General features: G+C 38.6%; 1 protein-coding gene across 1 annotated transcript in view; it reads right to left on the bottom strand.

Annotated features, from left to right (window-relative positions):
* LOC133990717 (disks large-associated protein 1-like) overlaps positions 1 to 14,050 on the bottom strand; it is a 72,412-nt gene that overhangs the window by 35,589 nt on the left and 22,773 nt on the right. The window contains exons 2-3 of the mRNA XM_062429117.1: positions 13,752 to 13,966; positions 4,632 to 4,827 (exon numbers count right to left, since the gene is read on the bottom strand). Of these exons, the coding sequence (XP_062285101.1) occupies positions 4,632 to 4,827; positions 13,752 to 13,966 (411 nt within the window). The remainder of the gene's footprint in view (positions 1 to 4,631; positions 4,828 to 13,751; positions 13,967 to 14,050) is intronic.

Genomic DNA, 14,050 nt, shown 5'->3' with positions numbered 1-14,050 from the left:
ATAGTGTATATTCATCCATTGGAAGGGATGGGAAGGGAATGTTGTTCCTCAAATGCATTCAAGACAGAGCTTCTCCTCCAGCTTGCTGCCATTTCATCAGTACTACATGAAAAAACGTCCGAATTCAGTTGCCTGACAAAACATTTTCTCTACAGTCAGGTGTTGCATTTTCAGCTTCTTTATCCATATATAGCAAGGATCATACAGAATATACCATCTGGTTCAGTACATTTCTTCTGTTCTTCACAGCACTGTAAACACATCAGTTTAGCTATGACATGAGCGCCATGGCATGTGTTCAACTCAAATGCGAAATAATGTAAAGTGCGCTGTATACAAAGAAGAAATAAAATCATGACAGTCACATAGAAAATCACATCACAGAAAAAAGGACATATGACTTACAATACAAGTGCACACCAAAATAAAATAAACTGTAAACCATATATTATGGGACCATATCATATCAAGACCATATCAAGAACAAATGAGATAATACAACTTGATATATATATATATATATATATATATATATAAATAATATTGCAGATGAGAACATACAACCTAATAACCCTGATTGTTCTCATCATCTTAAAACAAATTCTATCACCATACAATTAATTTCCAAGGAACCACCTTTTGATTTTTACAATCTTTGCTACAGGTTTTTTCAATATGTCTGCGATCATGTCTTCTGATGGGCAGTAGTAGTTTACCCTCACTGAGTACTTCATGAATGAAGTGGTATTTTACATTAATGTGTTTGGACCTGTCTGTTCACTGGATTCTTAGTGCAATGGTACCCTCATTTACTCCATGAACAACTTTTCCATGCCAACAGTTGGGTTAGATAAAGGCTTTCCTGAGTAGTGGTTGCTTTAGATTGATGTATTCAGCCTCAAAGGTCCACATCAGACTGCCCATAATCTCATGATACTCTTTCAAGTTGACAACCTCATTTTTCGTCACCCTCCTCATTTGTGACACATTCCAATTTTTACTCACATGGTGGATCTGGGTTTGCAATCTGACATTCCAAACCTTTCAAGCACTTTAGGAGATACCTTTTCTGATTTATTTAGATTTTCTTTCCCTTTTGTTCAAACTGTATGCCCAAGAAGTACAATATTTTCCACAGATCGTTCATGTTGAACTTGGATTTCATGGTTTCTTTGAATCTGTTGAGTACATCATTATTGTCGGTGTCAATGATTAGATCGTCCATTCAGATTATTACAAGGATTGTATCATTTGGGGGACTCTCAATACTTGTGTTGGTTGCGTCATTATCATTAAAGTCTGGTAGATAATCCTCCAAGTATTTTTGAGCTCTTTTTTCTTTTCTTGGGTAGCGGTGGTTTTGGCTGTGCATAGGTTTTGTATCTGTACTGTTTTCATTCTCATCTACGACTACATTTTCCGTAGTCTCTTCATGTTGTGATACATCTGTATCATCTATGTTTGCATTTTTTGCTCTTTGTTCCCACATAGGACCTGATTGTCTGTACTATCCTCACTCTGTGGTACATCAGAACTATTCTCACTACTAGGCCTTTGTATCCCTGGATTTCTGAATCACATTAATCAGTTTGTGTGTGTTGTTTTTAATGAATTTTACCAGTCTATGTTTCCACAGTTTTTCTGTACGACCAGGTATGCTGGGCTGTTCTTACTGTACCCCACAAACATTCCTTTCTCACATCTGCAGTCCGGTTTCTTATGATCATGACTGTATGTGTAACAATCTGATCCAAACACCCACATTTTTGAGAAAACTGGCTTCCTTCCTGTTAATATGAAGTAGGGGTAATTTTTAATCCTGTCACTGTTACAAATATGAGCAGCATTTTGAACAGCGCAAGGCCACAATCCTTTTTGGTAATCCCATCTCTAATAATAGACACCTTCCCATTTGAAAAAGGGTCCTCCACTGTCTCTCATCTGTACCATTTTGATGGGGAGAGTATGCCGTCTTGTGCCTATATCCCTAAAAAGTGACTGAAAAGCATCACCTGTGTATTCTGTGCAGTTATCTGATGCGCTACATTTGACACTCCCATACTGTGTGCTGTCTGCAAGAAACTTTTCGGTTGCTAATGTTGTTTCACTCTTGTTTATAAGGAGAAACAGACACTGTCCCTGAAAAATCATCTGTGAATGAAATGGCATACTTATAACCATCTAGACTGGTTGGCTTAACGGGACCTGCCAGTACAGTATATACCAGCTCCAGGGGCTCAGTAGCTTTTACATCAGTTTCCTGTTTCTGCTGTTGGTGAATTTCCCCTATGTGCAGATACTACAGTCTATCTTGGTCTATGTTCATGCCCTGTACCACATCTGGTCATTTTGATACATCATCTACATTATAATGTCCCAAAATCTCATGCTATTTTTTACATCACAAGTTAGACTCACTTTGTCACCGGACACCAGACATCGTATCAGTAACACATCAACACATTATTGGTGGTTATTTTCTGATTTCAAGTGGTACAGGCTGTCACGATCCTCTATGTGGAAGACGTTCAATTTTTGTTTATGAGCTCATTCTGTCCTGCTTTGAAGATCACTTTGGCCCCATCCGCCTGGTTGCTTTTACAGAGGATATGCTCTGAGGATACATTGGTATGAAAAAGGCCTTCCTCAGTGTGACGGTGACACATCTTCCTTCTGAGTCCTGCAAAGACACCTCTGAGTCACCACGTTTCAATGCCACACTGTTCCTCCTACTTCTGTCAGCTAGCAGCTCCATGTAGTGTGTCTTTGGGTCAAAAGACTCACCAAATCTTGGTTTCCACGTCCGTATAGCAGATCACTGATGATATGTCCACTTTCATCACATTGTGCGATTCTGGTTTACTGTTGAACTTTTCTGTCTCTTCATAGCTTTGTAGTTTAGTTTAACTGAGTAAACTTTAATTCCTCACTTCTCTATGTCATATTTATGGAAAAATGTTTGTGCAATTCCAGAAGCCCTTTAGAATCGTAATTATCACCCCATCACCAATTACCTCTTTGGCATTTCTTAAGGAAGCTACTGCCTTTTCAGCTTGGATAATATGGTCTGTAATAGTTTCGTTAGGCTCCTTCTTTAGGGAAGTTAGTTGTGTATACAGGGCAATAATTCTGGGCTTACCCTGACTGGCTCAGTGATGCCGTATTTGTAGAACTTTGCTATCATCATCTGCTGCTTTTCTCATCACCAACGAGAGACTTTTTGTCATTTAGAAACTGAATTAGCTCCGCGTAGCATTCTGCATTCATTTCAGGGTATAACCGGCTAGTATTTTGTCCTTTAGGCCTATCATAGGTGGCACAGAAACTACACTTACCTGAGTTTGTAGTTGTTTTCATCTCCATTGAAAACTAACTTTTGCCATCTTTCTCCTGTCCTGCACCTGGGCCCATAACCTGTTGTGTTTTCAGCTTCATTATCCATAATGAGGAAGGATCACACAGAATATACCATCTGGTTCATTGCATTTATTCTGTTCTTCACAGCACTATAAACAGTAGCCCTGGCATGAGCACTTACTGCTCTGCTGAACTCTCACGTAAGAAGTGCAGTAACATAAAGTGTGCTATATACAAAAAATAAAAGCACGACAGTCACATAGGAAATAACGTCACAGACAACAGGATGTATGACTTACAAGTGCACACCAAATTAAAATAAACTGTAAACCATATAACATGGGAGCACATGAAGAACAAATGATAATACAACTTAATATCAAAATACGTAATATCACAGATGAGAATACATCATTTAACATCAAGGAACAGAACGTCTTTCAGATTACATGAATTACTGCAACATGATTGGCTGTACCCTGCTTTGCACACTGAACACTGCTTTGTACTAGGCTATTTTATGTAGGTGTATTAAATTCCCCTTCCCAGAGGTGGGTATATGTTCTATACATGTGTGCACACACCACTATATCTCTGGGGGGGGGGGGGGGACAGAGCCTCCCTGATAGGTTTAGGTTTTAGAAGTTAACCCTCTGAAGCAGCTTCTATCAGTCCTTCAGACCTATAAATCTCAATTTGAAAAAAATGGATGCCACAGTACAAACCATTATTTTCATTAGGGAAAGCATCTACCTATCCATGGCAACTGTACAAATACAGCTTTGCTGCTGATGGGGACCATGAGATATGGTCAAAAGGTCCAAAACAAACGCAGTCAACAAAAGAAGACATTGACTGCCATGATTTTAAAGGCAATAAAACAAACCACTGGACTGTGTTTAGGCCCAATGAGAAACAGTATGTGTTAATGCCAAGTTTTGCAAAGTATGGTGAAAATGTCTTATATAGTGTAAATATAACTGATGGCACAGATTTTAGTAAAGTCGGTGAAAAACAATGAACCTGTCCTTTAAGACAGGAAAAGAGAAAGAAATCTCCAAGATGAACAATGAGACTAAAACTGCCACATATATGGGCATGAAGTGAAAGAGAAAATTTGTTAAGACCACTACCCACAAATTCCAGTTCAAAGTAGAGTGCATGAAAATGATTTCAAACACTTTAACATCTGTTGAAACCTGTGCCTTAATGTATCTAAGATGAAATGACTGGGTAGGGCATACTGTATTCAGGCAGCATTGTTGGCAACCAACCTGACTGATGGTGCTCATGGCCCTCATGTAGCTTTCATTGCGTGAGCGGTATTGGGGTGAGGACAGCAGCGATTTGGGGTCGAGGAGGGTTTTGGGGTCCAGGGTGTCCAGGCTTCTATTGATTGAAACCTCACTCACCGCACGCAGGTAACTGTGGCTCCTGATCTGCAGCTTTGGGGAGTGCTCCGTTGAAATCCTGTCAAGAGGAATGAAAGGGATGTAGAGTTATAAACAAGGTCCTCTTTGAGATCACAATCACAGTTTTTTCTTTCTTTCTTTCTACAAAATCCAAAAGTGCCAAGCAAACATATGGTTTAGATGTGGCCGTGTTAAAAATGACAAAATAAGGAGACCATAAATCTATAAAAACTACACATATTCAAATATAAAGCGCCTCAAACCTTTTTAAAATCAAATGTTTTGCCCCAAATATGAAGTAATCTGATCTGATATACAGATGGCACTAATGCTAACACGGCTAGCCACTGTAATTTAATGTTGATAATAGCAATGTCTGTGATCACTTTGTCTTGTTTCTCACTATCACACCACACAACGTTTGTATTTCTATGTACACTACTGACCCCAGTCATTTTATAAATGACCATGATCAGGCATAAGCAAAGCAATATACAAGTAAAAAAGTGTGTGGGATTTAATCACTGATTGTGTGTCTGTGCAGCATATGATAAATAATAATGTTTGTATCCATATGTTTAGAACTCTTCCACACACATTTTGATAAGAAGGACACTTGATTCTGCTGTACAAGGGGTCAGTTATTTTGTGGTCATTTTTCAATAAGATTATGCATGTAGTTTCTGTCATTGCAGTCTCTCTAAGCATCAACAACTTGATATGGTACAAAAAAGATTAGATTAGATTAGATTAGATACAATTAGATTAGATTACATTAGATTAACAAAAAGGGAAAAAAAAGAAAAAGAAACAGTGATCAAGTATAGAACATTTCAAATTAAAATAGTGCTGTATAATCAGTAGAGCATGTGTAAAAATGATAAAATGGCCAGGTACACTTCAGGCGGGTCATAATGATGTCATCAAGATTTGGGAAAAACCAGGGCAAGTTTCATCATGCATTTTGTCCCCATGTGCTCCCTGATGTTTTGAATCTGTGTTCTGTTTTTTTTTCTTTCTTTTTTTCTAGTGTGCTGTGTGCAGGGTGTTTAATGAAAGAATAAAAACCAAACCATAATATTATTGGGACTCCATGCCATTTTTTTCTTTTTAAAGTGAATTTCTGAATAATGTATGAATGCAAAACGTTTAACACCTTCAGAAAGTGAATTCCATAAATACAATAAAGGTTAATAAAACTGTAAATAACCTCTACATTTCCAACCAATAAACTGCCTCAATGTCAAACCATAACCAAAAAGCAACAGGCTACAATTTTACATTAAATAGGCAATAAACAAACATACCAAATTAAAACTAAAATTGTATCCCAGCCAATATCCCACAAAAGTGATATTGTTATATTTCAACATCCTGAACTGTTCTTATTATAATCAGTATACTCAATATAAATATGATTGTTTTAATTATTTCTGTTCTCCTTAGTGTCCCTCTCCATCCTGTTTGTGTTGTTCAAAATCTCCCAAACCCACAAGATAGCACACACTGTCAAACTGTATTACTGATAAGCTGTAACTCACCAGCTACCCGATGAGATAACCTCCATCATACATGATTCTCAGGTCTGTCAGTCTCACTTTCTCTAGTCACATCTTCACACATGTAGTTAGTCTATAATTGTCTGTTCAGTTTAATTTAGTCTCTATAAGTTGTCTATTATCAGCACCTCCTCCAAACAGTAATTAACAGCAATCACTGACAAACCCTGTCTTCCTGTTCTTGTTTGTGAAGCACTTTGTAACAGGTGGTTTGAAAAGTGCTTTATAAATAAAGTTTATTATGATGAGTAAAGGGACAAATGACACAATTGAGTCCACTTTGTCACATAAATCAATGGGGATACATGCCTAGTATTTATATGTATTTAATATGGTATATAATGTATAGTACAAAAAGAATAATGGACAGAGTAACTTCATCATCACTGTCACTTTGTGCATAAAATCCCTATACATGTTTAATTGCTATAGTGCAACTTTCAGCTGAAATGATCATTGTTTACTATGTAAGAAGACAAATGAACAAAACAGGACCAAACTGAATTAGGGGTATTTTAATGATCTTTAGTCTGATGGGCGTGTCCAGATCCACTTTGCCATTTTAATGGCGGAAAAATGGTCGATGCTCCGGGAACAGGGTTCAAAGAGGTTGTACTTAAGTCTCTTAATTAATCATGGGTGTGTTTTGGGCGTAACATGCAGTAAACCAATCAGTGTCATCTCCCTTTAAATCCAGAGGTGCGGTTACACTTTGGTGGATTGATATTGCAATGTGTTTCAAGAATAAAAAATGATTTACTTTTGCTGAAAAGAAAGTTGTCTGAGCTGCTAACCCGACATTTAATTCATAAAGAGGCTGCACATCTATCAACATATCAGTCCTGCTGAAGGAGAAACTTTTCATACAGTATAACCAGCTGTGGATAACAGACACTGTAAGATTCAGTACAGATGTTTTAACCACAGATGTTCAGATGCTTTTCTTGTTGATAAAATCACTAAGTGGCAGCAGAGCAGCTTTCCTCCATAAAAAGACATAGTTCTGAAAACCATTTTCCACAAAAACACCAACAACTTGCTTTTTGCTGAATATTTTCTCCTCCCTCCCATCAGGTCACTGTGCATGCATCTGCACCACAACACCATTTCCTTTCCTTTTAAAAGAGTTTAAAAAACAACAACTTTAAAACCAACTATGATAAATCCAGACACAAAGTAAAAACTAAGTCTAAAATATGGCCACCAGAGCCAAACACATGTTGAGTGATATTAGAAGATTCCATCATGTTTAAAACTTCAGTAGCAAAGCCATCAGATATATCATCAGTGTTGATGTTAAATTCACCAGCAATTAAACAGGGTATTGCTGGATTTTGGAGAATAATAGATAACACTGAAGAAGACAAGGTCTGTGCAAGGTCTGAGTTTTAAGGACAAGGGCCTCAAAGCTAAAGAGATAATTGGAAGGTAACAGGCTACATTATAAAATACTTTTTAAATACAATATCTCGGACATCACACCATCACACCGGCCACAAGTCGGGAGCAAGAGAAGACAAAGAAACAGACTGGAGATGTAGATCTTGAGGATCCTAAACCCTAAACTATCCACACAGGTTAAGTGGTAACCCCACAGTTTCCAAAAAGCATCAGAAATGCCTGAAACTTTTCTGGCAGCTCAACGCACGTCAAAAGCCTTTTCCTAGTCCCATACGCCACACAATAGGCAAGCAGGGGGTAATGGGCTGAAATGAGACAGAAAGAAACCCAGCAGCTCCAATAACAGTCAAAAGTAAAGAGCTCAGGGAGGAAGGGTCTTGGGGCTGTGCTGCATTGACATCTGGTCATCACCAGACGCATACATCAGCTGCAAGCTTTTCCTGAGACAAGTAGGTATACTCTATTGTTGAGAGGGAAGCCTTAGCATTGAAGTGGGCTTTAAAATATCTTGTGTACCTGTTCATTCTCTAGCCATTTCATTACCATACGTTTTGATTCATTATGTTATGTTAACCATGAATTCCACCTGAAATACACATTAGTATCACGGGTCTGTTTGTGTTATATTGAGTTGAGATTTCCATCGTCCGTGAACTTAGATAAACACAGTAATGACAGACTTTGTTGTTATTTCAGTTACTTTTATCACTATTTTCATTATACAGCCTTACTAAGTTACTGAGTTGAGAAAATGTTTTTTGTCTATGACTGTCTTAGCAATTGCAGGAAATTGCTGTGTGGGAGGGGGCTGCCTGCAATTCCCGGCCTGTAGGCGATGCTATCTAGGGTGCTTCTATATCTGAGGGGAAGCTGCTGACATTATTAATATGTATTTCACTTGTGTTTTGTGAATGGCTAAGAATAGTGCATTAGGTGATGCATTTATTCACAGTGGGACATTTAGGCTCCTGTAAGAGATTATGTGTGTTTGTTATTAGCTGGGTTTGAGATATTTAGGGTGCCCACCTCTGTAGTGAGGATGGTGAGGAGCCTTCAGAATTCAGCATACTGAGAGTTTTGTCAGGATGTATTCATTTCTCTTGGGGGTGCCAATAGTTTTTTCCCTGTTTTCTTGTTTAGCATGTTTCCTAGTAGCGCCTGTCAATAAATGTCCACCTATGGGACCTTCAACGAAGTGTCATGTTTAAGGCAATACAGTGAGAAATTTGCATTGATTTGCATTAACACATCAAAATTTTAATCAAGCCAGTCATAAATAAGAATGATTGTCTGGGTTTTAAAATGGTATACATAGCTTTGGTAAACATTTCAATAATAGAAAATGTAAATGTTTAATTATGTGTTCCAGTTTCTGAACAACAAAGCATATAGGACTTCATAATTCCCACTAGTCTGCAGTGTAGACTTGTAGAAATGATTATTACATGTCAATCTGCTTACACAGGTTGGTCCACATAAACCGTCACTGCCTGAATGTCCATAGTAGAACAGCACCACTTGTACCTTTAGGCTAATAAAGGCTTAGAAAGACATTTTGTTGAGTAAAATAAGGACTGCGTCAGACAACAGTCCATCTTTATCCATGCTGATTTTAAAACAATGAAAGCAAGTAAATACACGGTCAGATATAAAGAGAGGATGTGTGCATGAGAGATATTCAGAGGGCACGACAGGAGAAGAGTCGGCCCGAATCCCTCGACTCCACTCTGTAATTACTCTACTATTTAGAGAGCTGTGAAAGCTTAATTAGACAAAGGTGATATTTCTGGCTTCCTGCTGTAAATCAGACTGAAGATCAACTAGATGTGAATTACACCTCTCTCGGGGATACATGCACCAAGCAGCCTCATCAGGGCTACAAGATTTTATGTTTATGTTAAATTTATTGGGGCTGTTTACTGCAACTGATCATGTAGGCGCACAACTGTCCATCTATATCCATTAACATTCATGTACTATTAATGCATTCAATAAGCTAAACTTCTTCCCCAGAGTTGTCTGTGCTTTCTCATCTCACAGGTAATCTGGGCCTGTAGACGTCCGGATGACAGATTCCAGTCCCGGACCTTCTAGCTTCAGTGTTGATTTTCTATGTGCTTCTCTCTCTCTCCTATTCTTCCTCTCTCTCCTCTCTACCCCAACCGGTCGAGGCAGATGTTCTCCCACTTTGAGCCTGGTTCTGAGGTTTCTTTCTGTTAAAAGGGAGTTTTTTCTTGCCATTGTCACTAAGTGCTGCTCATGTGGGAATGTTGGGTCTCTTTAAAATTAAAACCTGAAGAGTTCGGTTTAGAACCTGCTCTATGTGTAAAGTGCCTTGAGATGAATTTGTGATTTGGCGCTATATAAATAAAGATTGATTGATTGATTGATTGATTGAACTGCATATGAAAGTAACAAAAATAAGACAAATGTTATAAAACATATTTCAGCCAATGAAAATGTATTGTTTTAAAATGTGACTAAATTAAAAACTACACTAAATGTCAGTTTTGGCATGTGAGTTACCAGCTGACTGAATGAGGCATCATATAAGAACAGTATGGCAAAAACACAACAATTGGACTTGACATTTTTGCACAAATCAAGTGTATTTGTGTTTTTATAGAATAACCCTCAAATTCTGCTACAACCCTTCCTTCTAGCATATTGGCAGCAGGGGTTTGTGTCAGGGGCAAATGACTGTATGCAGGGGCTGTGGGGACCTGAGCAACGCATCCATGAAACATGGATAGCGATGTGCATTCTTGCAGTATTGGTAGTCACAGCTACTCTTTGTGTCTCCACTGGAGGAAGTCCAGCGGTTCTTTGATAGTCACAGGATGCGACCCAGTGGTGCGGCACATATCGTCAAGTGTGTGCCCAGTGCACTTTTGGTATTTTGTAGCCAGTTCACTAGTACTTTGATACAATGTGCAATCAGAGAGAATACATTATCATATAGGCTGCGTGTTAGAAGCTGTGAAAATCACATTCATTACTTTCATCCACTTGAAACATAGACAGGCTCTCTCCGTCATGATGCACTGCACAGTTTGAATCCTGTGGAGAGGAATGTATCGTTGTCCGGGACGTAAAAGGTTTCAAATATGAATACAACAGCTCAGATTTATTGTCAACAGCAGATTGTGTCTGACTGTTGTGGATGACATACGTTGGTAAAAATCCCTCATTAACCTTTCCGTCTAGTGGACATGAATGCCATAATCAGCGTAAAACAAAGTGGAAAGATGAGTAAAACACAGAAAAAGCAGTTAGTGGTTTTATAGGGAGGTTTATATAGATGTGCCTTAAACAAATAAAGTGACAAAGTATTACAGAACATGAGATGTGAGTTATGAGTTTGGATCTGCTCTGAGCAGGTAGTAGCGGACCGTACAAGGCACACTCATTCTTGCCATCAAGTCTGCTGTGTGATCAAATGATCAACTGATTCACCACACCCTCAACTAGTCTTCTCCTTCCACTGTGGTGGTTATCAACATACCAAACCAGCCAATTTGGAGGATATACCAGTTCGCCTGTGCAACGCTGCACTTCGAGAGGATTAGAATGATTGTGTGGGCACCTGTGTTGTAGCTGGGCTAGCACCTCTTCTATGAGAGCCTTTCACAGTGGGAAGTGTCAGTACATAGCTGTAGCCATGCTGCTTACTGTTTGTCAGCCATGAATATTTCATCAATTATGGAAACATACCTCTTGGCTACTATGCCACAGTTACTGAGGGGGACTTAATGTCTCTGAGCAGACACATTCTAGATTTCAGCAAAAAAAACAGCAACATACTAATCTGTATTTTTGGAAAAACCCTGCGTATTAAAACAATATACTAACAAGAATCTATATCATTATGTATATATTAACACATTATTGTGGACTGGTTCATTTTTAAAGAAACGTGTCCTTAGAGTAGTGGGATGAGAAAAAAAAAGAACTTAGTTAATTTTCCAGATTTAAGTATATGAAGTCAGGAAAGATATACTAAAACATTTCTTCAGTGACTCTCTTCAGTGAAGACAGAGACAGTGGAGAGATTCCTTAGTTGGTAGAAGAGCTGGAGGAGCAGCTGAGGTTACATTAACAGATGATGACATGCAGTCAGAAGAGATGGAGGAACATGAGGCGCATTAGTGCGAGAATAAGTGGTGTCATAGGCCATATACACTGAAATCAATCAACCTTTACACCAATATGAGCAGCAACTGAGGTACTTGACCCGATGGCAGACATGACCAACTGTACTGTATTGAGGTCTTCTGTGACATCACTGTCTAAAAACGAGCAGCATATTGGAAGACGCTGAATAGCTGTAAACAGCAACAGTTTCATTATTTTACCTTTTTACGTCAGTCGGTTTTTAAAAGGGGCTGATTTTACCGTCTGACCACCTGTCTCCCACACAGAGGTAACATGAAGGAGGTGACACTCATAATGTCCCTGCTCATGTCTAAAAATAGTAGCACACATCCATGTACAACTTCAAACCAACTCTTGGGACAGCTGGATATGATGTTTGTGAGCTAGAGAACAAGGTTCAGACTTCAGAGTTCATGTTCATCCCACACAATGACACTCTTATCTGTTTCTTTAATAACTAATGAGACTACAGGAGACACCACATTCTGCAGCAGGCTTCATATGAACAACACAAGATTTCAGTGACAAAGACAAGACTCAAATGCAGCATGATCGCATTTGAATGTAAAATAAACCTTACTGATTCTATTTAATCAACATGTGAACAAAAGTTAAAATACTAACTTTTTCATCAGTCGCCTTCATGTCCTGACTTATTATATTGGTGTATTATAGTTTCTTTAATAAACCAAATGTCATACCCCAAACAATGTTTACAGTTAACTTTTATAAATACAAAAGTAATCATTTATAACATGATTACAGCAAAGCCTTGACAAATCTGTGGATTTCAGTTTAAACCACACCAGTGTCCTTCTCTTCTGAAGCTTTCACAGGGATTTCATTACAGATGTTCCAGCCTTTCCTCACAAGATAAACAACAATATAGGTCTAAAATTCGGCTTGCAAAAACTACCTAAAGTTATGTTTATGCCTTCTGGTAGACGCAGTAATTATGACCCAAGGAAGTGACACACTTCAGAAGACATCAATATAGGTGACTTCCCTATTAGGAGGAGCCAGTGTTCGCTTCCTATTTATAACTGTGACTTTTATGTTTCCAACCATGAGTTGGGACATTTTTTTTACAAACTGTAACAACGTGTTTACTGTTGCTATTATTACTGGCAGGCTGAGTAACTTTAAGGAAGTACTTTGTTTCACATGATCATTTTAACCCAAACCTGATCTTTCTCTAACTATAACCAAGTGGTTTATGTGCCTAAACATAAGCAGACCTCAACCACAGTGTTGTCACATCATCAAAACATCATTATTTTTAACAGTGATTTGTAACAGTTTTGTAAAGCGGTATTTTACACTCCTGTGGTTGGTTAATTATGAGGATGCGTTGAGATATTCATACTTCTACTGTATTTCTGCAGATTTTAAAATATGTCTATGTATGTATGTCTCACATTACACTAGCTACCTCACTAGTACCTCAGTTCATGCTAGCATGACCAATAGTAGATAACAGAACCCTAACAGGCCTTGAATTGGCCATAAAATTAAATGCAAATTGAGGGGTGAATCTGATCAAATTATAGAATACTCAAACATCATAGGAATGCCCATGTCTGCTCTATGTGTAAAGTGCCTTGAGATAACTTTTGATGTGATTTGGCACTATTTAAATAAAGATTGATTGATTTATGTCTATCATTAACATATCCACATTTAAATCAACCAACAAAGGGAATATTTAACATACAATTTTCATGAAATTTAACATTGACTGAATCATGATGTTTCAGCCTCATCTATACATGGGGGAAGGGCAAGATAAACTGTTAGAGAGACGAATGGATTCCAGTCTAAGATTCATGATGAACACAAAAAGTAAGAGGAGACAATGGATTCTTACTGTAGAGTGGTCATCTCAGTCAGTGATGGCTGGGTGGCTTTCAGGTAGCTGGCCCGACGTGCCTGGATCTTGGGGGAGGGTTTGGGACTCCCATCAGAGTCTCCACTGTCGTCCTCAGCCATGGCTTTGACATAGCTGCCGCTCCTCATCCTCCGACAAGGGATGTCATCCTCCTTCCCCAGGGGAGAAAAACCACTCCACTCATCCTGAGGTACCTGGTGATCGGGCGGAGACGACAGGGAAACGCAGTCAGGGGGATCCATTCCACTGCTGCCTTAGTCCCAGCCACCAAACTGGCT

The sequence above is a fragment of the Scomber scombrus genome, chromosome 11, assembly GCF_963691925.1.
Source record: "Scomber scombrus chromosome 11, fScoSco1.1, whole genome shotgun sequence".
NCBI classification, from domain to species: Eukaryota; Metazoa; Chordata; class Actinopteri; order Scombriformes; family Scombridae; genus Scomber; species Scomber scombrus.
Note: the sequence above shows the minus strand (reverse complement) of the source record. Positions and strands in the feature narration are given on the sequence as shown.